The 22501-nt window shown below is 46.9% G+C and overlaps 3 protein-coding genes across 7 annotated transcripts; 1 reads left to right on the forward strand and 2 right to left on the reverse strand.

Annotated features, from left to right (window-relative positions):
* The first annotated feature begins 1138 nt into the window (after window positions 1–1138).
* On the forward strand, window positions 1139–8291 carry HMBS (hydroxymethylbilane synthase). Of its 4 annotated transcripts, XM_045839132.1 has the most exons (15): window positions 1139–1319; window positions 2030–2134; window positions 3478–3531; window positions 3884–3956; window positions 4312–4361; window positions 4452–4507; window positions 4887–4964; window positions 5200–5277; window positions 5390–5465; window positions 6194–6307; window positions 6905–6943; window positions 7164–7283; window positions 7519–7572; window positions 7724–7810; window positions 7904–8291. In XM_045839132.1, the coding sequence occupies exons 3-15, from the start codon at window positions 3496–3498 to the stop codon at window positions 8075–8077; spliced, it is 1035 nt and encodes a 344-aa protein (XP_045695088.1). In that variant the 5' UTR covers window positions 1139–1319; window positions 2030–2134; window positions 3478–3495; the 3' UTR covers window positions 8078–8291. The 4 variants fall into 4 exon arrangements, with proteins under 4 accessions (XP_045695088.1, XP_045695079.1, XP_045695107.1 ...); XM_045839123.1 differs by lacking the exon at window positions 2030–2134; XM_045839151.1 differs by lacking the exons at window positions 2030–2134; window positions 7519–7572.
* Window positions 8292–9174: 883 nt separating this feature from the next.
* On the reverse strand, window positions 9175–9764 carry LOC123818840 (histone H2AX). Its single transcript, XM_045839162.1, has one exon. The coding sequence runs from the start codon at window positions 9679–9681 to the stop codon at window positions 9250–9252; it is 432 nt and encodes a 143-aa protein (XP_045695118.1). The 5' UTR covers window positions 9682–9764; the 3' UTR covers window positions 9175–9249.
* Window positions 9765–10447: 683 nt separating this feature from the next.
* DPAGT1 (dolichyl-phosphate N-acetylglucosaminephosphotransferase 1) lies at window positions 10448–15580 on the reverse strand. Of its 2 annotated transcripts, none has more exons than XR_006785627.1 (9): window positions 15228–15580; window positions 14777–14897; window positions 14392–14605; window positions 13999–14145; window positions 12402–12486; window positions 11771–11959; window positions 11335–11441; window positions 11031–11186; window positions 10448–10952 (listed from the first exon to the last, which is right to left on the reverse strand). XR_006785627.1 is itself a non-coding variant. In XM_045838702.1 (9 exons), exons 1-9 carry the CDS (start codon window positions 15386–15388, stop codon window positions 10887–10889), a joined length of 1227 nt encoding a protein of 408 aa, XP_045694658.1. In that variant the 5' UTR covers window positions 15389–15580; the 3' UTR covers window positions 10448–10886. The 2 variants fall into 2 exon arrangements, 1 of the variants encoding a protein (XP_045694658.1); XM_045838702.1 differs by having other exon boundaries at window positions 11354–11441.
* Between the last annotated feature and the right edge of the window lie 6921 nt (window positions 15581–22501).

A 22501-nucleotide genomic window follows, 5' to 3' on the forward strand; every position in this document is an offset into this window, starting at 1 on the left:
GTAATTCAGGTTTACACTGCCTGTCAGAAATTGCTCCTATGGGGTTAGTTGAAGGAAACAACTTGGACATTGTGGTTTAAGGTAGTATTTAGAAGTGGCTAAAATTTTGAATCAGCTGACCTGAGATTGAATCCTAGTTTGACTTAGAAATACTCATAATTTCTCTGAACTTTAGTTTCCTTCTCTGTATATTAGAAATTATAACATCTTTGTTTTATGGCTACTATGAAGGCCTATGACACGAAGGGGTGTTGGTCTTGTTCTTTGTATAGTGATTAGCACATGGGTGCTCACTACAGGTGCTTACTGTATTTTTTGGACCATAAGACATACCTAGGTTTTAGAGGAAAATAGGAAAAAAAAATTTGGAAGCAAATAATGTAAAATATTGAATAACATTTCACCAGTGTAAATGTAAACAACAGTAGCATTAACCACCATTATTCCTCCCAAATTGGGGGCGGGGCTAGGGGGCATCTTATAGTCCAAAAAGAACAGTAGTAACAGTGGGTAATGCACTTTTTCTAACAAATCCCTTCTCCATATGTTTGGCACTCCCACTTCACAGTTACTTGTATTCAGGCATCATCTATAATCTCTGAACCTCAGTTAAAAATAGAAAAGTTGCTTACTTCAGGGTCATAGCAGAGCTGTTTTGAACAGAGCAAAGGAAGTGCCACTTAAGCTACACTAATTACCTGTGCCACAGCTAAGGAGATAAAGCTGTAAAATTCTGGCTGACTAGCTTTACAGAGCACTCTTATTTGCAATTGTTGAATCCAGCCTAGGGGACTGTAAATTGCTCAAGGATCCTCTACTTCCACTGCTGCATTTTGGGGTTAATGTGGTCTCCTTTTCTTGCGGCTAACTGGCTTAATTGACTATCCATTTGACTGGTGGTAGGAGGAGACTGCAAGGGGAGCAGCTGGGTTCATTTGGGGAGGTATTTTAGCCACTGGCCATGTTTACAGCTGGCTCAGAACATGGCACAGGCCTGAGTCCCAACCAGGCAGACAGGCAGAGAAATTCCCATCCGGCGTCAGTCAGGCACAGTAGGGGGCAGGAAATGAAAGGTTGGGTCTATTGCAACTGTCTTTAATTCCCGCCCGGAGAGAGTTACCGCCCCTCTGAGGTCAGACACCGGAAGTGACATAGAGCTGGACCCAGAGCCGGCAGGGTGCCGGAGGAGCTCACGCCCTTTGAGGTCCCTGTGTCCACCAGCTGGTACTTCTGGTTTCCCGGAGTCAGAAGCCTTGCGGCAGGCCCCTACTTCCCCGAACACAGCCATGTCCGGTAACGGCAACGCGGCCGCCAGGGCGGTGAGTCCTGAACTGGTGACTCAGAACTTCGGTTTTTCCGGGCTAGTGGTGCAATGATTGGCCCCGGGGTGCCACCCTCTGTCGTCTATTGGTCATAATTCTTATCTGTCTTTCTCCCCTTCCGAATACCTTTTAAAGGGCCAGTAGTTGAATTCCCCTTTAGAAGTATTTGTAGAAGAAATCCAGGAGCTGTGCGGATGGGGTTAAAAAGGGAAGGATTATCTTGAACGGAACCCCCATTCTTGCGGGGATCTGGATGGGATTCCTCCAGGGCTGGTATCCAAGACTCTAGGTTTAGTGACCCAGCCCAGGAAAGTTCATCTGCAGAAGACAAGGTGCTATTTCCCGAGATCCTTTCACACGAGACAGGGCTGAGATGGGATTTCGCCATCTTGGGTCAATATTCCACTTAGCATCCAGAGAGGAGAGCATACCTCCAAGTCTCTAAACTGCACACAAACATCTTGGAAGTGCATCGTCTGCCCCTTTTCCATTTTAGCAGTCACCCAGGCCCATCCTGCTCTCGAAATCTCCAGGTGAAACACCACTGGGTTACTACCGTAAGAGTGGGGAAAACCCTCGGATCTTCCTATTCTTGGCCTGCTCCGCGGGAGCTCTGGCTTGGTGCAGATGCAAACTACAGAGCCGGTGGAGGCCACTGCCATCCTAAGATAAAGAGATTGAGCAGCTGCTTATCTCTCCCTGTCCAGCCTGCCTGTGAGGAGAGGGATTCTTTGACATTGCAGACATCCTGAGCACTGGACTAGAAGAATCATCTGGATTCCAGCTCCAGTTCTCTGCCCATTACTAGTGGTGTGAGTTTGGACAAGTCACTTCACCCCTCAGAGCCAGCTTGTGCTTCTGTAACACGGTCCCAAAGATACCTGCCCTGTCTACCTGATAGGTGGTTATGAAGATTAAAAGTGATAGCTCTAGTATATATGGGCTAAATAATTTTTTAATGGAACAATTTGACTTGAATATGCTGTGCAGAAGCAACTAAATGAAAGGGTTGTTTGAACCCAGCAGTTTCTAGAAGCCATCTGTGGTCTTCCTGAGGCCCAGAATTTTAGTGGCCATATTTAGCTTTCCGAGCCTTGCCTAATTTGCTCAGGGCCCCCCTGGGTTTATTTTTTTTATCACCCCCCAGGAGTGATAGTAATGGAATAGACTAGAGTACAGGAGAAACCAGCTGTCACCTTCTCTTCAGATGCCTGCCTGCAAAAGAGCTCCATGGGATGAAGATGCCAGAACAGGGGAAGTTGAAAGTTTGTATAGTGGCTACTGTCAGATCTAGAATGAAATAGGACCTCAGACTGAAGAACCCAGTTCTACTTGCCTAGCACTGAACGCCTTTGTCCTGGGAAGAGGCAGAGTTTTTTGAGTTCTTGGCTTGATTTTTGATGTCCCAGTATTTCCTTGTTAGTTAAACCAGAGGCACCACTCTAGGTGAATGCTTCTTAGTCTTATAGAACATCAAAAGCAGATGATATTTGGGTCCAAACTTCATTTTATAGATGAACTAGTAAGTACTCATGGGATGATGTGCTCCAGGTCATCCAACCAAGAGGCCGAGCAGGACTATATATCAGATCTGTTGTCCCCAGTCCTTTAGGTATCAATTCTGCAAGACTAGGGGATTTATAGTGTGGTAGCTCTTGGACCTAGGTGGCATGAAGCTTCCTTAAGAGCAGGCATGAAGCCTGCTCTTTTGTGGATGCTGAACTTGTCCTCAGTGTCTCAGTGTAAGTTCCCCTGTGTGGCCCCAGCTGCCCCTGCCTGCTACAGGCCCTGCCCTGCTTGTGGCAAGGCTGATAGTCCTTATCTTTTTACCCACCTGGCTATGTACAGCACTCCCACTGCCTTTGCTAGGATGGGCTTAAGAGCTCAGTGTCCTGTTTATTGCAGCAGTAGAAGATCCTACTATCATTTTCCTCTGGTCTCTGCTTCTCTGAGTCTGTGAGGAGGGCAGAAGGTATTGAGGAAAGTAAAGGGACCAGTTTTGGGATATTTCCCTCCAAGACTCAGGTTGCCATAGGCCAGGGGCTGAGGTTCTTTTCTTCCAAGCCAGTGATTCTGGTTCTTGGACAAGGTCTTAAGAAACACAAGGAATAGAGGGGATTGTGACCCAAGGAATTTTTTTTTTTTTTTTGGGCAGGAGGAAAATAGCCCAAACATGAGAGTGATTCGTGTGGGTACCCGCAAGAGCCAGGTGAGTGCAGGTACTAGGTGGAGAAAGTTTGTTGGAAGAGTCTGTGCTCACGGTATTATAAGTTGGGGGGCCCCTGAGGGTTAGTTCCCAGCAGCTCGGGAATGAAGGAAATGGGGTGGCTGTATGTTGAATTTTATGCAGAATGGCAGGTTGCATTTGTTGAGAGATAGTCTCTAGGCTGGGAAAGTTGTTGGGGTACAGAGGAGTCCCAGACCAGACCCCTCTCCTTCTTAGGTGGGCATTCAAACCCCTCTCTGAATTCTAGTCCCTTCAGGATTGCCCTAACCCTGAGTGTCTGAGCTCAGAGCAGTGTCCGGGGAAAGACAGGACTAATCCAAATTTTTGTCTCCAGCTGGCTCGCATACAGACGGACAGTGTGGTGGCAACGCTGAAAGCCTTAAACCCAGGCCTGCAGTTTGAAATCAGTGAGTTTTCCATACAGGAATCAAAGCTAATGGGAAGTTCTTAACCCCTCTGGAGGGGAGATCAGTGTTTCTGGCTTTGCTTAGGGCCAAAGCCTGGTCCCGTTGCCTCCAAGAATTCTTGGCTATTCCCAGTTTGGAGGGCCCTTTCCTCTTCTACCTGGGCTAGCCTGGCATTTAACGTATTCTGCTTTGGGTGTTTTTTTTTTAGGGTGTCTGCTATTCCTGCTAGATAGTACATTCCCAAAGGATAGGGACTGGGGCTTATGTGCCTTTGTGTCCACTTTGAATCTTAGCACAGTGCTGGGTTTAGCAGAGGCTCAATAAATTCTGATCGAGTGATTGACTTTCTCCTCAGTTGCTATGTCCACCACAGGTGACAGGATTCTTGATACTGCACTCTCTAAGGTAACATTCCACCCCCCTCCCCCAATCCTAGTCCTTCTCCTTTTTCTTTCCCCCAAGAGATTTATTCTGATGCTCTTTCTTGCATGGCAGATTGGAGAGAAGAGCCTGTTTACCAAGGAGCTGGAACATGCATTAGAGAAGAAAGAGTAAGTTCGACAGGAGAATGTGGGCCCTCCCAGCCTCTTACTAGGACCCGAGTGTACATCAGACCTGTGTATCAGCTAGGCTGCTGGGCTTAAACCCTTGGGTAGGCTAGAGGGGGAGTCATATGTGTTTTTCATGAGTCAGAAAAAGAATGTCCTGGTTCTGAGCCATCTGTTTCCTTGGAGTGAAAGATTGATTGGGGGAAAGTAAGAGAGTGGGGAGAAAGGGAGCAGATCTCAGGGTCCTGAGGTCTGAGAGAGGCCTGCTTCTAGAACTGCTTTTAGTTTTGTCACTAAAATAGAGGCAGGGGTAGGTAGATGAGAAGAGGTGGAGGCTTGCTGCCTAGAGACCTTCTCCTTGCCTCCCTATCCCATCTTTTAGAGTGGACCTGGTGGTTCACTCCCTTAAGGACCTGCCCACTGTGCTTCCTCCGGGCTTCACCATTGGAGCCATCTGCAAGTAAGTGTTCTCTGAGTCTGGGCCTGGGCTGGGGGTGGGGGGATAGGCAGAATGTTAACCTTGGCTTTTCCCTTTGGGACTTGGCCCTCTGCCTCTAGGGTTTTGTCTCCCTTGCTCTGAAGAGTATTAAGCATGGCGGAAAAACTCCGAAAATGCCAGTTAGTTGGCTATCAAGAGAAATTGGAAGAGACCTTAACTGAGATTTCTCATTCTACAACCTTTCTTCCACTCTTAGACGAGAGAACCCCCATGATGCTGTTGTTTTTCACCCAAAATTTGTTGGGAAGACGCTAGAAACCTTGCCAGAAAAGAGGTGAGTGAGGCCTGGGTAGGGAAGTGCATGGAAGATGGAGGGTTGGAAGGAGGAGGAAAGGAAAAGTATCTGACTAGGGTTAAATCTCATTTTAAATCTTCTTTCTGAGCAGTGTGGTAGGAACCAGCTCCCTTCGGAGGGCAGCTCAGCTGCAGAGAAAGTTTCCACATCTGGAGTTCAAGAGTATTGTATCCTTTAAGGGAAGGGAGGGGACAGCAGCTAGCAGCCTGGGTGGAAGACGAGGTCCAGAGTGGTCCTGAGAATCCTGAAAATGAAAGGGGCTTCCAGAGGAAGTAGACCATAGGGGCAGTGGGCTGTCTGTCTTCCCATCCATCATCCACTCATAATCTTTTCATATTTTCTCAGCTTGGCACTGAGGATAATGCTGACAAAGATCAGCATTGTCCCTACTCATACAGAGTTTATGTTTTGGTTTGGGAGACAAACAGGCATTGACAATACAGAGTGATACTTTGGGAGTTGGTGAAGAGAAGGATGGAGGTACTTCTATTTTTATGTTCTATATAGTTTTGATTTTTTATAACAATGTAGTATGTTTTATAAAACTAAAATAAAATAGTATGTGCTAAGTGCTCCAATATGTAAAGTGGGGAACCTTCTAACTGGAACATGTACACACAGACTTCGAGGGCAAGGAAGGGTTCTTAGAGATCTTTGAAACCCTGGGCAAGTGTTTTAGCTGTCATTTTCCTCATCTGTAAAATGTAGATAATAATAAAATCTACCTCATAGAGTTTCTGTGATAATTAAATAGTACTTTAGAATAGTATCTGGCATGTAGTATGAAGTGTTACCTGTTTCCATTAAGCTGAAAAGCAAAAAGATGAGAAGTTAGTCAACTAGAAAGAGAATGTTCCAGGTAGAGGGAACAGTGCTCCTTAGCATCTCTCGACAGCGAGGAAACCTCAACACACGGCTTCAGAAGCTGGATGAGCTGCAAGAGTTCAGTGCCATCATCTTGGCTACAGCTGGCCTGCAGCGCATGGGCTGGCAGAACCGTATAGGGCAGGTAGGAGCTGCCCCTTTTCCCTCCCCAGTTAATCGTTATCCCCTTTCCTGCATATATATTCTTTTTAAAAAAAGATTTATTTGTAGAGAGGGGGAAGGGAGGGAGAGAGGGAAACATCAATGTGTGAGAGAAATGTCAATAGGTTGCCTCTCACAAGTGCCCCAGCCAGGGTCTAGGCCTGCAACCCAGGCATGTGCCCTGACCATGAATCAATGGGCAATTTCAAGTGGGGTGACACTTAACCTAGCAACACCAGTCAGGGTCTGCCTATATACCATATTTTGCTGTGTATAATGTGCACCCATGTTTTGTGTGCATTATACATGGGATTATTTTATCCTGTGGCATGCAATTGTTATACACATGTATAATGCACATCCTTATTTTTCCCTCAAAATTTTGGACCAAAAAGTGTACATTATACACAGCAAAATACAGTACTCTTCTTGAACACCCCATCTCTAACACTGCAAAGCTGGAACAGTCCCAGGTGGGAAGATTGGTGATCAAAGGCCAGAATCCCTCTTTTGCCTTTCCACGCTTTTTACATGATAGGGAAGCCCCATCTCACTGCTTCTGCCTGTTGTGCATCCACAGATTCTGCGTCCTGAGGAATGCATGTATGCTGTGGGTCAGGTATGCTTGACCAAGGAAGCCATGTATTAATAAGTCCAAGAAGCAGAACCTTCTGTACATCTGCTTCCCCTAGCATGAATGTTCCTAGGGAGGGGCAAGTCTTGGGAACCTACTATACCAAAAGGCCTTGGGGAACAATTGGAAGTGGGCTGGTTCCCATCCTTAGCTTCATTGGTTGGAAAAAAATTGGGCCTGATGCCTTAGCCTGTTCTTCCATCAGGGGGCCCTGGGCGTGGAAGTCCGAGCCAAGGATCAGGACATCTTGGATCTGGTGGGTATGTTGCACGACCCTGAGACTCTGCTTTGTTGCATCGCTGAACGGGCCTTCCTGAAGCATCTGGTAGGGCCTGTGTTCCACCTGTGGAGGGGTTGGGAGTTGAAAGGGTAGTGGGAAGATTTCTCAAGTTAATGCTCTATATTTAGTGGTAACTCATTCTTGAATGTTGTATACAAAGAAGACCCAGGCCTGGGCACCTAGCCCAGTTATGTCCTCACAGACCTATGGATCTCAGAGGACTCTGGTCACAGGGTAGTTAAGGGTTTTTGGAGCTCACAGGGAGAACTTCTCACTGCAGGAAGGAGGCTGCAGCGTACCAGTAGCAGTGCATACAGCTATAAAGGATGGACAAGTAAGCAGGGAAGATGGGTGGAAGGGTAGGTAGGGAAAGGAGGACTGTGGTAGCTTCACCCTGTTCATCCTGAGTTGCCAGCAAGAAAAGCCCAGGTTTTTAAAGTTTCCTCCCAGAATATGCTGAGGTAACTTATTTTTTTTTCCCCCAGCTATACCTGACTGGAGGAGTCTGGAGTCTGGATGGCTCAGATAGCATGCAAGAGACCATGCAGGCCACCATCCATATCTCTGCCCAGGTGCCAAGACAAGGGTGAGGGGAAGGGTAAGAAACAAGTCTGCCTCACCTCCCCTTTTGTACTCACCAAATCTTACTTTCTTCCCTGACCCAGTATGAAGATGGCCCTGAAGATGACCCACAGCTGGTGAGCATCACTGCCCAGAATATTCCACGAGTAGCCCAGCTGGCTGCTGAGAACCTGGGCATCAGCCTGGCCAACTTGTTGCTGAACAAAGGAGCCAAGAACATTTTAGACGTTGCACGGCAGCTTAACGATGCCCACTAACTGGTCTATGGGGCACAGGTGCCTGGTTGCTACCGTCCAATGCCTTCACCCCAGCCCTCAGTACCTGTCTGTGCAATGATTACCCCAGGGGATTTAACTACCAGGAACTGCCTTGCCTGCTCAGTAAGTTGGGGGCTTCAACTCTTTACAGAGAGTCCAAGTCTTAGAATGTAACCAACTCTACTAATAAAAATCCTATAGTTTGTTTTCCCCAGTTAGCCAGTCTTGTATCTGATAGTTCCCCCACTACACTTACCCTTAGAAGAACAATCTAAAAGTCATCCTTTAATATTTTGGGGCAAAACAAAAACAACACATTTTTTAAAAAAATCCTTTAATAAAATTAGTCCATCTGAAACTCCCCAATACTTAAGGTACTACTCTTGAATGGGTTAGATGCTAAATTCCAGTTCAGAAGCCCACGGAGACTGGGTCCAGATGGGGTCACCGGATTGTGCTGGTATACATCTAGGTGCTGAGCAGTGCGGCTGGAGTGGGGAGGCCTCGCTGCAGGTCAGCTGCAGGCGTGCGCGCACAAGCCCTGCAGTCCACACGGTCGCTGCCCACCTCCCCCATCCTCACGGGAGGCTCCCACCTCTGGGGAAAGGCGGGCACATTCCGGTATCTGTCTTGGCTGCACCGCCCAGATCTACAATTAAGATGGAGGTGGTAAAGGGAACGCCTGAACAAATTTAAGGATCAAAGTGTACTCCACCAAAGCCTGGAAGTCAACAGCCATGTCTGAGGTCGCGACCTAAGCACCGAGCTGAAGAATCTGAGGGGGCTTTGCCGGCGACTCACCTTCCCGGTCTGCCGCCGCTCACCTCAGCCTACGTGAGCCTACGTCAGAGCAGCAGGCCTGGCCTTCCAGAAGGTCCGCAGCCCATCAGCCACTCAAAAGGCAGGATGGCTGAGTCACAGCTCCGGAGACAACCAGGGCGAGCGGCGTTCAACGGTTGCTCCTCGGTGGAAAACAAGAGCGGGACCCGCGAACACGCGCAGGGGGAAGGGCAGCCAGCCGCTGGTGGCAGGTGTTGGGGGGGGGGGGTGGCGGGGACTGCAGCGGGCCGCCGTGGCTCAGCTCTTTCCATAAGGGCTGTGGTGGCCCTTAAAAGGGCCTTTGTGGTAGCACAGGTTGGCTCGGGCTCCCGCGGGGGCAGAGCAGGCGCCGCTCAGTACTCCTGAGAGGCCTGAGTGGCCTTCTTGCCGCCCGCCGGCGCTTTCGGCCCTACGGTGGCACTGGTTTTCTTGGGCAGCAGCACGGCCTGGATGTTGGGCAGGACGCCTCCTTGGGCGATTGTCACGCCGCCCAGTAGCTTGTTGAGTTCCTCGTCGTTGCGGATGGCCAGCTGCAGGTGACGGGGGATGATGCGTGTCTTCTTGTTGTCGCGGGCCGCGTTGCCCGCCAGCTCCAGGATCTCCGCGGTGAGGTACTCGAGCACCGCCGCCAGGTACACAGGCGCACCGGCCCCCACTCTCTCGGCGTAATGGCCCTTCCGCAGCAACCGATGAACACGGCCTACTGGGAATTGAAGGCCTGCGCGCGATGAGCGCGACTTGGCTTTGGCACGGGCCTTGCCTCCCGTCTTGCCGCGACCAGACATAGTGCGCGAGTTAAGAGAGCCTTGACAGCCTTGACAACGTCAACACCCAGCCGCTCGCTGCAGTCTAACTGCTGCCGCGAACGCCCAAGGGCTGTCCTTATAAGCCCCCAGGGCACACCTCCCTACCCTCCTGATTGGCTCTTGTCTCTAAAGATGCCTCTGGTTGGTTGCGGTTAATCCTTAGGTGACGTAGTGCAGCTGAGGGAGCGCGACAGCTGATTGGCCAAATTTGAAAACCTTTTGCCCGGGGAAAATGGCGAGGAGCAGCGGCTACCTAACAGCTAACCATCCCTCATCCAGCCAATCCGTGGGAAGCGCGCGAGATTTAAACGCTACAGCCTGCGGCCTAAACCAGAAGACAAAGAGGGTGGAGTCTGAAGCTTTGGGAAATGTGTGGGGCCTGGGATTTGTAAAGGAAAAGGCTTAGTACTACAACCACCTCTGCCTCCCCTACTAGGTCTTGTCACTCCCTCTTCCTATCCTGCAGACTGAAAAAGGAAAGAAATGAGAGCCTCTGAAAGTTTCGATCCCATATCAGAGAAAACTCCAATCTTACGGCCCTTCATGCCACTTTAAGTATCGGGATTTCAATATTTATTAAACATCTTGTCTGGTTTCAGTTGGTTCTGCTCACATCTTGCTAGAAGGGGCCTGGTGTACTGAGCGGGGGGGTTGGCCAGAGCAGAGAGATAGGCATCTTCGTGGAGGAAGTGCCTCCACCAAACCCTCCCAATCTACCCTAAAATGGTCATATAGTAAACACACCTACAAGAACAAGACAATACTTTATTGTTATCACTAGGAGCACCTGTCTCCCCAACCCCCCACCTGATTTTACTAATTAGAATACTTAATTTATAGTCTAATGTGAAGTCGTCTTCGAGCCTGTGTCCCTCTTACCAGCCAGGGTTCTATCCCCAGGCCCAACATATTCCTTGAAAGTCAATGCAGTTTTCCAACCTAGGGGGCTGCAAAGATGTGATGGATAGGGAGAGTGGTAAGCTGAAGAAAACTACAGGCAAAATCCAATCAATAGTCACTGGAGGGCAAGAAAGGGCCAGTATGTCAATAACCACAGGGGAAAGGAAATGCTAAGAAGAATGAGGTGTGGGAGGGGCCTGGGCTGAGAAGCAATCTTGTTCTAGAATGAGGTTGGTTTGAGTCAGGAATCCTGGAAATGTGAAATAAGAGCAATGACCAGGGACTCAGACATCATAGAAGAGTCGGACAAGCTGGTACCGAATGGAGAAGGTGACAGCACTGCCCAGGATCTGCAAGGTAGAATGGACTAGAGTGAGAACCATGGAGAAAGGGAGACAAGAAGGTGTAAATGCCATTCCCATCTGTACCTGTAGCAGCAGCAGGAGCAGTGTGAGGTTTCTCTCATGCATGGGCCCAAAGACTTTAAGTAGCAAGTTGATGAGGGTCATGTTGTTACACTCAATGAAGGCACCATCCTCATTCTCACTCTGGCGCACTGTCACCAGCTGGAGACTCTCTGCTATCTGGAAGGGCCAGAGGTGGAGAGAACTTCAGCTAATACCTATGCTTTTTGAATGAGGATCTACATAATGCTTCCAAACTCCCCTTGGATCTAATGCAGCCTAGGTTCCCCATTCCCTGATTTCAGGATTGTGACCTATAAAGCCTTACCTCCTTTTTCCCCTGTTACCTTTAGAATAAAGGTGCCCAAGAAAGAAAGGCTCTTGGTCTTGAACTTGGAATAACTCATCTCCAGTTTGCCTGTGTTGGTATTAAGTCTGCAGGGGGAAGAGAGCTTTATGTAACTGGGCCACTACTTAAAGAACTATCCTCAGTGTTGTTATGTAATGGAAGAGCACTGAATGTGGAGTCAAACAACTTGAGATATATTTCTGGCTCTGCTGCTTACTACTGTGATCAGAGCTGCTGTGAACAGTAAATGAGATTATGTAAGTAAATGTGCTCTGTAATTTGTAAAATGTTAATCACATGGAAACAGTCAGCTCTTCTTTGGGCCCACTCACTTTGCACAGCAAATGTGTAAGCCTTGCTTTATGCATTACAGTGAAAAAGCTATGATGCCCCTTTCAAGCCCCAAAACAGCTACCTGGGCACACGGTGGCGAGGACAGGGGATGATGTGCAGGAGCTGAGGCAGTGAATAGAGAAAGTTGAACACCTGGGGCATGAAGAAGAGTAGCATGGTCTTGCTGAAGTGTCCCAAGATGCCTACCACGGCAAAGGTCATGCCAGCAAAGTAACAGAAGGTATCTCCCACAAACACCTGTGATGGGTACCTGTGTCGGGGAGAAGATCCAAGCTAGTGGCAACAGGCATTACCAATCTTTTCTGTCATATCACACATCTTGGGCACAGGGCTAGCCCTAACCCTAGTTCTGACTCTGAGACTCCATGCAGCTCTCCCAGAAACTCACCAGGACCCAAGGCCCTGAATTCATCTATTCCTGGGGCACCACAGCATTTGTCCCCAACCACTGCTGGGTAGAAAGCAATTTAAGGGGGGAGGAGGGTATAAGGGGACTAAATAATAATGGAAATAAAAATATAATAAAGATTAAACTTTTTAAAAAAGCAACTTAAGAATACTATACATTGAAGACCCAGAAAACACTCAACAGGTATGCATAGGCCTAGCCTCTCCATCAGGAAATGCGTCATGATCGGGACCATACTTGCCACATGTTCAAAAACTGTCCCTCTATCCATATGCCTACTTACCAGTTATGATAGAGCAATCCCAAGGTGGTGAAAAAAAAGGGTATCATGAAGTAGAGGGAAAAAACATGATCATCTCGACAATCACCTTTGGAAGCAGGGGGAAAAGAAAGGAACAATTGACAGCCACTTCCGCTACATACCCTGTTTCTGTCTCTAAGTTATATCCCAAGCTATTATTGTCCACCCTTCCCAAGTTACATTAAAAAACTCACTACCCCTTTTATGTCACCCAGGCAATTCTCAACATTCCACTTCTTTCATAATCCTTCCTAAACTAGTTATTTGTCTTAAATTGGTTTAAACCTTTCAGACCTCACTTTGAATGAATATGAGCTTACTTCTGAACTGTTTAACCTTATCATGACACATTTAACCTCTCTAAAGCCTCCTTTTCCTCATTTGTAAAATATAGTTAATAACACCTACCACAGAGAGCTATTACAAAGTTTAAATGAGATGCTTTAAAAGTGCTTAGCTTTAACACTTATTGATGTCTATTAGCTAAAGACCCACGAAACACACCTGTCATCAAAGCTGGATTTACTGACTTGTGACACAGGAGACTTTTGGAAACCACATATCATGGGAACTGTGGGATTCCTTGGTAAGGGGGTATAAGAGGATTTGTTATAGAATTTGTTTTAGTAGTTCTGAGGAGGTCCTGACTCGTATGGCTCAACGGATTGTGCCTCGTCCTGCAAACCAAAAGGTCGCTCATTTGGTTCTCATTTGGCACAAGCCTGGTTTGCAGACCAGGTCCCGGGTTGGGGGCTTGAGAGAGGCAACTGATCGTTGTTTCTCTCAAACATTGAAATAGACCCTTGCCCTCTCTCTAAAAATAAATAAACAAATAAAATGTATTTTTTAAAAAAGCAATTCTAAGCCCTGGCTGGTGTAGCTCAGTGGATTGAGTGCAGGCTGCAAACCAAAGTGTCGCAAAGGGAAAACTTTGATTCCCAGTCAGGGTACATGCTTGGGTTGTGGGCCATGACCCCCAGCAATCGCACATTAATGTTTCTCTCTCTCTCTCTTCTCCCTCCCTTCCCTCTCTAAAAAAATAAATAAAATAAAATCTTAAAAAAAAAGCAATTCTGAGGATAAAAGGAGGCAGTTCTGCCCTCATATGGGTGCTGTCAACAGGAGTGATTCTATGAGCGTCTTAATTTTCATCTAAGTAGGAGGAACTGAGTTAGAAGTAAGAAGCAATCACTCATGTTAGCTAGAAGAGGGGGATCTTGGTCATTTTGTGGAATTCAGAGTGTTCTTGTGGTTTTTGTTTATGCTCAGACCTAGTAACAGAAGGGTCTGGTTTATGTCTTTATCATGGTGACAGAGTGATTTGGGGGTTCTGTGAAATTATTTATGTTCAGTAAGAAAAGACCATGGGCTACCTATTAGAGTTGATCTAACTATAAAGGTCGGGGCTGCTCTTTTTCTTACATTTAATAAATCCTAGTTGTTATTTGCAAAGTAAATCCCTTTCCTTATTGTCTATAATTATTAACATATTGCTTTTTTTCCAAATTCTCCGAAACTAGATATCAGGCAACTCCCTTAACACTTAGACTTCTCTATTCCTACCCCCAATCCCACTTACCTTCCAGCTCTACCAGGTTGAAGATGATGATGGAAGCAGAAATGACTAGTGACTGGCCAGCCTCTAGGCCATTAATTCCTGCTAGGATATTGATGGCATTGGTACAAAACACTGCCAACAGCCCCATGTAGACATAGTACAGGATCCCTGGGGGGTGAAGATAGTAAGAAAAGAAGTAGTACCACGTATAGAGTGAGGATTTAAGGATATTCTTTTGGAAAAAAAAAAAAGTGGGGACAAAGGATAGGATGAAGGGCCAACAGAAAGGATCTGAGAAAACACAGACAAATCAGGGACACTTGGAGAATGTGGAGCACCAGGAAGGAAGGATCTTACGGGATAAGGGTGCTCTGAAGTAGGGGACATAGGGGCAGTAGTAGCGGGGCTACTCACCCAAGTCCAAATGCAGGCCTAGAATCGGTCGAAAGGGCTTGGGTACCACAATGGTCGTGTTGCCAAAGTTGGTGAAATAGACCATGAGGAGAGGTAGTGAGGCAGCTGTGGGCAGCAGCAGCTTATGGCGCCATTGCAGATTCAGGACATCATCCGCGAAGCCCAGGAAAATCATGCAGCAGATGGCAAGGAGCGCACCTATCAGGGCCACAAACTGGGGGAGGCTCGGGCAAGTCACAGCTCAACCCGATTCCCACTTCACCATTGCTTTCAAGAATTCCTCTTTTTGTTCGTTCCTCAGCCCCTTCCTCCCAAACCCAAATAACCCCAACTCTCAAGTAGCTCCCAGCCCCAACCAGACAACCGCTCCCACTAACCCACTTACTTCATGGTGGGGGAAAGCTTTACATTGCTCTTCCACAAAGCAGTTCAGGAAAGGGAAAGGGATGAAGCAGAAGAGAATGATAAGGAAAACAGCACCGCTGATCACTCCCTGGGACTCGGGGCTGTGTCCCAGCAGCAAGGAGGTGTGGAGGGGAAAGAGGAAAGGGGGCGTGGTCACTCACTCCTCCATGCTTCACAGTAACCTAATTGGGGGTGGGGAGCACGCACCCCTGGCTGGAGTCCCTGGTATACCCCGGAGCTTGCCCTTTCCCCTCACTAACCATCCCTTTGCAGTTCTGTCCTTCACCTCCCGATGGGGGTGGGGGTGGGAGTGTCTGTTGGGTTAGAGCTGCATCTCCGCACGCGGTCAAACACCCTAGTCCCAGCACCTGCCTTGCCCACCCGGGCCACAGCCCTTGTCCTCTGCCCGGGACCCGTGTGCCGCCGCTCACATCTGCTTCTGGCCGGATTTGTTGAGGTCCTGGCCACAGAGGCGGGCGGCGATGAAGTGGCCACGGAAGGCTGGGATGAGGGTGACTGTGGCCACGAACCCTAGCAGCGAGCCGATCAAATTCACCAGCAACGGCGTTGGCAACTCCGGGAAGGCCCTCATAGTGACGGACCAGGGGGGTCCACTCTGCTGCCTCCTCAGCTAATGCTCAAGCAGGGAAGAAGTCCTGAGCCCCCAGCAGTGAGGAGAGGACGCTCTCCACAGGCTGGTGTTCCCACACCTGCCTGAGCAAAACCCAACAATTCTGAAGAGTCTCCTTCGCCACTCCCGCAGGCCTCTATATAGCAACTTAAGCTCCGCCCTATTGTATTTACAAGCCCACTGTTTCCGCCCGGGTCGTGTTCACAGAGCAACTATCCTTGCTGAAGGCGGAGGTGGCCATTTTTAATATGGGCAGCAGAGTTGGGATAGAATTATCTCAAACTACGTTTTTTACTCGAGAACTGAGTCATCACGTGGATACTGGAAAAGCAATTAAAGGCAAAAGCAGGTACTTTCCTATCACATTAAGGATGTAAAAACTAAAGCGGAAAAACTCTTGCCCGGTTCCAAGATGAACGACTCTTGACCACGTGTCTGACTCCACTTACTCTAAGTTCCACGTCAGTTTTAGTTCCTTCGGTCTCCGCAGGTCAAGTTTAAAGGGCCAGTAACCTGAGCTTACTATGGGATACCTCTGGAGTAGGGGAGACGGCTACTGGAAGCAAGGGGAAAAGGCAGGAGGGACGATAATGTAGAGCAGCATTTGCTCCTCGTAGAAAACCTGTACCTACTGTAGTCGGAAGCCAAGGTAAATACAACTAAGTTCCCGGAAACGCAGCTACAGTTTGGAATATGATGTGAATTCTAAAGGGTAGACTTAAAAAGCCCCATCCTACTCCGTGCTTTTCTTTCTTTAAAAAAAAATTAATAAATTCCAGTATTTAATATAGTAAGCCTATAAAATATTCTTGTTATAATTTTTTTTTATTTGTAGAGAGAGGGAAAGGCAGGTAGAACGAGAGGGAGAGAAACCTCGATGTGAGAGACAAACATTAATCACTTCCCCTCCCACGTCCCCAACTGGGGACCTGGCCCGCAAACCCAGGTATGTTTCCTGACTGGGAATCAAACCCGCAACCTTTCAGTTTGTAGGCTGGCCCTCAATCAACTGCGCCACACCCGCCAGGGTCTCCATGCTTTTCCTGTCCTTGCTCTTAGTACTTTTCCTTAAGCGTCCCACCCACCCTGTGCCCCTTATGGTGGCACTTAGTTCCTGGGCAACTAGCATTTACCGCCAAAGGGGGTGGGAATGTTCTGAAGTCATGGATTTAACCCGGTACTTGACACTCCTTGGTCGTAGATCACTGCATTGCGCCCAGCTACCAAGCCCGGGAGGTGAGACTGAGGCGCTGGAAATAGCTAAGGAAGCAGGAGAGCTAGAACTATACGCGGCTGCCTATGAGCCTGAGGAACTCCAAGTCCAGTTTCTTCTTTCAGGTCACCGTGTCTTTTTCTCAGCACCTGTTTCCTTGCAAATAACCATTCACCAACATCTTCATTCTTTTCCTCTCACCCACAGGCTCACCCATTAGACGACAAATGTATTCTATTCCTGGGAGGAAAATCACCCCCAGGGAGTTTGGAAGACTCAAGTATCCTGGCACTTTGTCCACTACTGTGAATATGACTAGTTCGAGGAGGAAGGGTCAGGTTGACTTTTTTTTGTTTGAGCAAAGATAGTCCTTCATCCCCCCGCCCCCACCTTCTTTCAAAACTAGTGTTTCATACAAATATCTCTTCTACTTGCAGGTGGCTCTAATTAACAACAAAAAACCATATACTTTATATACATGAAGTGAGCTCAGCGATTTACTTTAGCAAATTTTTAACACTTATTATTTCTCTAGTATTGTGTGTGTGCACCTAAAAAGTCCATGAAAAAGCTTTGGATAGTGCAGGGGTTATGACACTTGCGGGGCCAGATCTATGGCTCTTTCTGGGCAGCTGAGTTACTCTTTTTGCTTTTTAAAAAATATATTTTATTGATTATGCTATTGCAGTTGTCCCATTTTTCTCTCCCCTTTATTCTCCTTCACACTGCACCACCCCTCCCATCAGCATTCCACCACCTTAGTTCATATCCATGGGTCTTACATATAAGATCTTTGGCTTCTCCATTTCCCATACTATTCTTAACCTGCCCCTGTCTATTTTGTACCTACCATTTATGCTTCTTACTCCCTGTAGCTTTTCCTCCATTCTCCCTCTCTCCCTCCCCACTGATAACCCTCCACGTGATCTCCATTTCTGTAGTTCTGTTCTTGTTCTGATTGTTTGCTTAGTTTGTTTTAGGTTGAGTTGTTGATAGTTGTGCGCTTGTTGTCATTTTACTGTTCATATTTTTTAAGATTTTATTTTTATTTACTTTTAGAGAGGGAAGGGAGGGAGAAAGAGAGAGACAGAGAGACAGAGACAGAGAGAGAGAGATAGAGACATCAATGTGCGATTGCTGGGGGTCATGGCCTGCAACCCAGGCATGTACCATGACTGGGAATCGAACCTGCGACACTTTGGTTTGCAGTGCGAGCTCAATCCACTGAGCTATGCCAGCGAGGGCCTTACTGTTCATATTTTTGATATTCTTTTTCTTAGGTAAGTCCCTGGAGCATTTTATATAGTAAGGGCTTGGTGATGATGAACTTTAACTTGACCCTATCTGGGAAGCACTTTGTCTGCCCTCCCATTCTAAATGATAGCTTTGTTGGATTGAGTAATCTGGGATGTAGGTCCTTGCTTTTCATGACTTTGGATACTTCTTTCCAACCCCTTCTTGCATGCAAGCTTTCTTTAGAGAAATCAGCTGACAGACTTATGGTCACTCCTTTGAAGGTAACTGTCTCCTTTTTCTTGCTGCTTTTGAGATTCTCTCATTATCTTTACTCTTGGGTAATGTAATTATGACATGGGTTGGTGTGTGCTTCCTTGGGTCCAACTTCTTTGGGACTCTCTGAGCTTCCTGAACTTCCTAGAAGTCTATTCCCTTTGCCAGATTGGGGAAGTTCTCTTTCATTACTTTTTAAAAATATATTTTATTGATTATGCTATTACAGTTGTCCCATTACCATCCCCCCCTTCATTCCCCTCCACCCTGCACACCCTCTCTCACCCACATTCCCCCCCTTTAGTTCATGTCCATGTGTCATAAGTTCTTTAGCTTCTACATTTCCCATACTATTCGTGCCCTCCCCCTATCTATTTTCTACCCACCATTTATGCTACTTATTCTCTGTACCTTTTACCCGCCCTCCTCCCACTCCCCTGTTGCTAACCCTCCATGTGATCTCCATTTCTGTGGTTCTGTTCCTGTTCTAGTTGTTTGCTTAGTTTAGGTGTGGTTGTTAATAATTGTGAGTTTGCTGTCCTTTTACTATACATGTTTTTATCTTTTTCTTAGATAAGTCCCTTTAACATTTCATAAAATAAGGGCTTGGTGATGATGAACTCCTTGAACTTGACCTTATCTGAGAAGCACTTTATCTGCCCTTCCATTCTAAATGAAAGCTTTGCTGAATAGAGCAATCTGGGATGTATGTCTTTGCCTTTCACGACTTGGAATACGTCTTTTCAGCCGCTTCTTGCCTGCAAGGTCTCTTTTGAGAAATCAGCTGAGATCTGATGGGAACTCCTTTGTAGGTAACTATCTCCTTATCTCTTGCTGCTTCTAGGATTCTCTCCTTCATTTTTACCTTGGGTAATGTAATTATGATGTGCCTTGGTGTGTTCCTCCTTGGGTCCAACTTCTTTGGGACTTTCTGAGCTTCCTGAACTTCCTGGAAGTCTATTTCCTTTGCCAGAATGGGCAAGTTCTCCTTTATTATTTGTTCAAATAAGTTTTCCACTTGTTGCTCTTCCTTTTCTCCTTCTGGTACCCCTATAATTTGGATGTTGGGTCGTTTAAAGATTTCCTGGAGGTTCCTAAGCCTCTTCTCAGTTTTTTGAATTCTTATTTCTTCATTCTTTTCTGATTGTATGTTTTTTTTTTTATTCCTTGTGGTCCACTCTATTGATGTGAGACCCAGCTTTCATTCCATCACTATTGGTTCCCTGTGCATTTTTCTTCATTTCATTTATTGTAGCCTTCATTTTTTCATCTAATTTGCGACCAAAATCAACCAATTCTGTGAGCATCCTGATCACCACTGCTTTGAACTGTGCATCTGATAGGTTGGCTATCTCTTTGTCGCTTAAAAGTAGTAGCTCTGGGGCTTTGAATTCTGTTTGAGCCATCTTTTTTTTCCTTTGGTTTGGTCACGCCTGTTATGTATGAGGGGCGGAACCGTAGGTGTTCACCGGGGTGGGGCACCCAGTCGTTGGGTTGTGACGTTGTATTTTGGGGGCCAGGTCCGAGAGGGAACAATGGCGCTTGCTCCACTCTCCGTTGTACCTAAGTCTCTTCCGCTGCTTCCCCCGAGCAAACTGGTCTCCTCTGGTGCCAATTCCTGTGTGGGTGGGCTTGTGTACCCCATGGGACTTTCTAAGGACTTCTCCTGTGAGGCTAGGAGTCTCTCCCTGTGCCTCAACCCCCACAGGTGTTTTCGGTCAGTGTCCTGAGGCTTTATTTCCCAGTGCTGTGATCCTGGGTTGCATGTAGTGCCCTGTTTCACAATCCCTGCCTCGCTGGGTCTGCTGATTGCCACCCCTTGGCCGGGGTCTGCCATCTGCTGCTTGCGGGATCAGGGTCCACCCACTGCGGTTTTGCGCACCCCGGATGCCTTACGCACCCGGTCCCAACGCTCTCTGTGCCTCAACCTGCACCCGGCTGCCCGACTCCGCCCTTCCTACTGGTCTGGATGAACATGTCTATTTTAACTTCTTGGCTGTCTGACTTCTATAGAGTTCAATTTTCTGTCAGTTCTGGTTGTAATTCTGTTTCTAAATTGTTGTTGCCCCTATCTTGGTTGTGCGAAGAGGCATAGTGTGTCTACCTATGCCTCCATCTTGGCCGTAAGTTCCTCTAAAATAAGTCTTTAAATCTTGCTCTTCCTCTTCTCTGCTGGCACCTCTATGATTCCAGTGTTGGAATGTTTAAAGTTGTCCAGGAGTTTTCTAAGCCTCTCTTCATTTTTTTGAATTCTTGTTTCTTCATCTGTTCTGGTTGAATGTTTATTTCTTTCTTCTGGTCCAAAACGTTGATTTGAGTTCCCTGTTGGTTCCCCATCACTGTTGGTTCCCTGTACATTTTCCTTTATTTCACTTTGCATAGTCTTCACTTCTTTCTCTATTTTGAGACCATACTCAGCCATTTCTGTGAGCATCTTGATTACCAGTGTCTTGAACTCTGCATCTGGTAGGTTGGCTATCTCTTCATGGCTTAGTTCTTTTTTTGGAGCTTTGATCTGTTCTTTCATTTGGGCCATATTTCTTTGCCTTGGCACACCTGTTATGCAGTAAGGGACAGAGCCTTAGGTATTTCCCAACATGGGGCAACCCACATAGCTGTTTTGTGGCACTGTTTTGGGGGAGGGGTCCAAGATGGAACAATGCCACTTGCTCCACTCTTGGCTGGCTTTCAGTGACTTCCTCAGCTACCCACAAGCAAAATTGGGCCCTTCTGGTGCTGATTCCTGGGTGGGTGGGTTTGTGTATGTTCTAGAACCCTGTGGGTCTCTCCAATGAACTCTCCTGTGAGGCTGGGAGTTTCTCCTGCCCCCTCAACCCCCACAGGTTTTCACCAGCAGAAGTTTTGAGGATTTACTTCCCCCCACTGGAATCCAGGGTTGTGCTGTCTGTCATGCTCACCAGTTGTTCCTCCCAGTTTATCAACGTGCAAATGTGGAACCACTTGGTCTACCAGCCATCCACTACCCACCCTGGTCCTCCATAGGCCACCTTGCCACGCTTTCTCTCTGCCTGGTCTGCCCGTTTCCACCCGTCCTACCAGTCTGAATGAATATTTCTTCTTTAACTCCTTGGTTGTCGGACTTCCATACAATTCAATTTTCTAGCAGTTCTGGTTATTTTTGGTTTTTATATTTGTTGTCCTTCTTTTGGTTATGCAAGGAGGCAAAGTGTATCTACCTACACCTCCATCTTGGCCAGAAGTCCTCTTTTTTCCTTTTTTTCCTACCTCCCCTATATCAGTTTTTCAAAACTGTTAGCTAAAATCAAGCCCTAGATTTCTTATTCCACTGGGATAATGTGAATGAATTTTCAAAAGATGGAAACAATATAGAAAATTTCAGTTTTATATGTATATTGAAATATTTTCTATTAGATTTCAAAAAATTACAAATAATTTGCTAATTCCTACTATGTGAATGGGAAACTCTTAAGTACTATGGGGATACAAAGTGATCTAAATGCAGTTGTTTCCCTCAAGGAGTCTATTTCAGCCTATTAAATCACCTAGGTTGAATATGAGGGAAGAGAGATGATTAAGACAGTTCCCCACTTTTAAGCAGCTTCCTGGTGAGTGGGAGAAGCATACATATAAACAAACAGCTAGACTAAAAGGCAGAATGAAATAAGTGCTACAGGTCTAAATAACAAATGAAAGGAAGAGTGGGGAACTAACTAGGGAGACTCATGGAAGACTGGATTGTGAAGCAGTATCTGGTAGCAGAGGAGCAAGTGCTCAGTGGAGGAGTTGAAATAAATCCAAGGTCTCAGAGAACTGAGACCACTGGAAGGTCAGAGTTTTCAGAAGAAAGGTTCTTGGGAGAAGAGGGTCTTCGTAGTGAAACTTTGCACCTGGATAACTTCCTGTGGAACCTGCTCCCCTATCCCTAACTGCTCTGCCACTGATTGCCCCCTCCTGCATCCCTAGGTTCTGGCCCTGAATTCTCTCCTCCCTTCATTTCATGTCTTCCCCTTCCCTTAAGAGTAGAAACCCACACTTAAGAATCTTCCATTGTTTTTGGAGTCCAGTAATGATGCTTGGGCAGGGTCACAACAAATTTACCTCTCACCCCCATCATTCCTTACAGTGAAATACAGGGATGCCCCAGGCTCAGGTACCTTGTTGCTGACCTGCCAGGTTCTGCCTAGCTCTGCAACTCTTCGCTTTAAAGGACATTGCTGCCCTGGCTGCAAACCAAAGGGTTGCTGGTTAGATTCCCAGTCAGGACACATGCCTGGGTTGCAGGCCAGGTCTCCAGTGTGGGGCATATGAGAGGCAACCACACATTGATGTTTCTCTCCCTCTCTAAAAATAAATAAAAATCTTAAAAAAAA

The sequence above is a fragment of the Phyllostomus hastatus genome, unplaced genomic scaffold (assembly GCF_019186645.2).
Source record: "Phyllostomus hastatus isolate PE091 unplaced genomic scaffold, TTU_PhHast_1.1 phas_contig_113, whole genome shotgun sequence".
Classification (NCBI taxonomy): Eukaryota; Metazoa; Chordata; class Mammalia; order Chiroptera; family Phyllostomidae; genus Phyllostomus; species Phyllostomus hastatus.

What these genes read in the sequence shown, in the direction of transcription:
- LOC123818840 (XM_045839162.1), bottom strand. Translation starts at nt 9,681, where the DNA reads ATGTCTGGTCGCGGCAAGACGGGAGGCAAGGCCCGTGCCAAAGCCAAG.
- HMBS (XM_045839123.1), top strand. Translation starts at nt 1,287, where the DNA reads ATGTCCGGTAACGGCAACGCGGCCGCCAGGGCG. An exon ending in TTGATACTGCACTCTCTAAG is followed by an intron (nt 4,362 to 4,451) that starts GTAACATTCCAC and finishes CTTGCATGGCAG; the next exon opens with ATTGGAGAGAAGAGCCTGTT. An exon ending in CCATCCATATCTCTGCCCAG is followed by an intron (nt 7,811 to 7,903) that starts GTGCCAAGACAA and finishes TCCCTGACCCAG; the next exon opens with TATGAAGATGGCCCTGAAGA.
- DPAGT1 (XM_045838702.1), bottom strand. Translation starts at nt 15,388, where the DNA reads ATGAGGGCCTTCCCGGAGTTGCCAACGCCGTTGCTGGTGAATTTGATC. An exon ending in GGATTGCTCTATCATAACTG is followed by an intron (nt 11,960 to 12,401) that starts GTAAGTAGGCAT and finishes TCCCCGACACAG; the next exon opens with GTACCCATCACAGGTGTTTG. An exon ending in TGCTCCTGCTGCTGCTACAG is followed by an intron (nt 10,953 to 11,030) that starts GTACAGATGGGA and finishes TCTACCTTGCAG; the next exon opens with ATCCTGGGCAGTGCTGTCAC.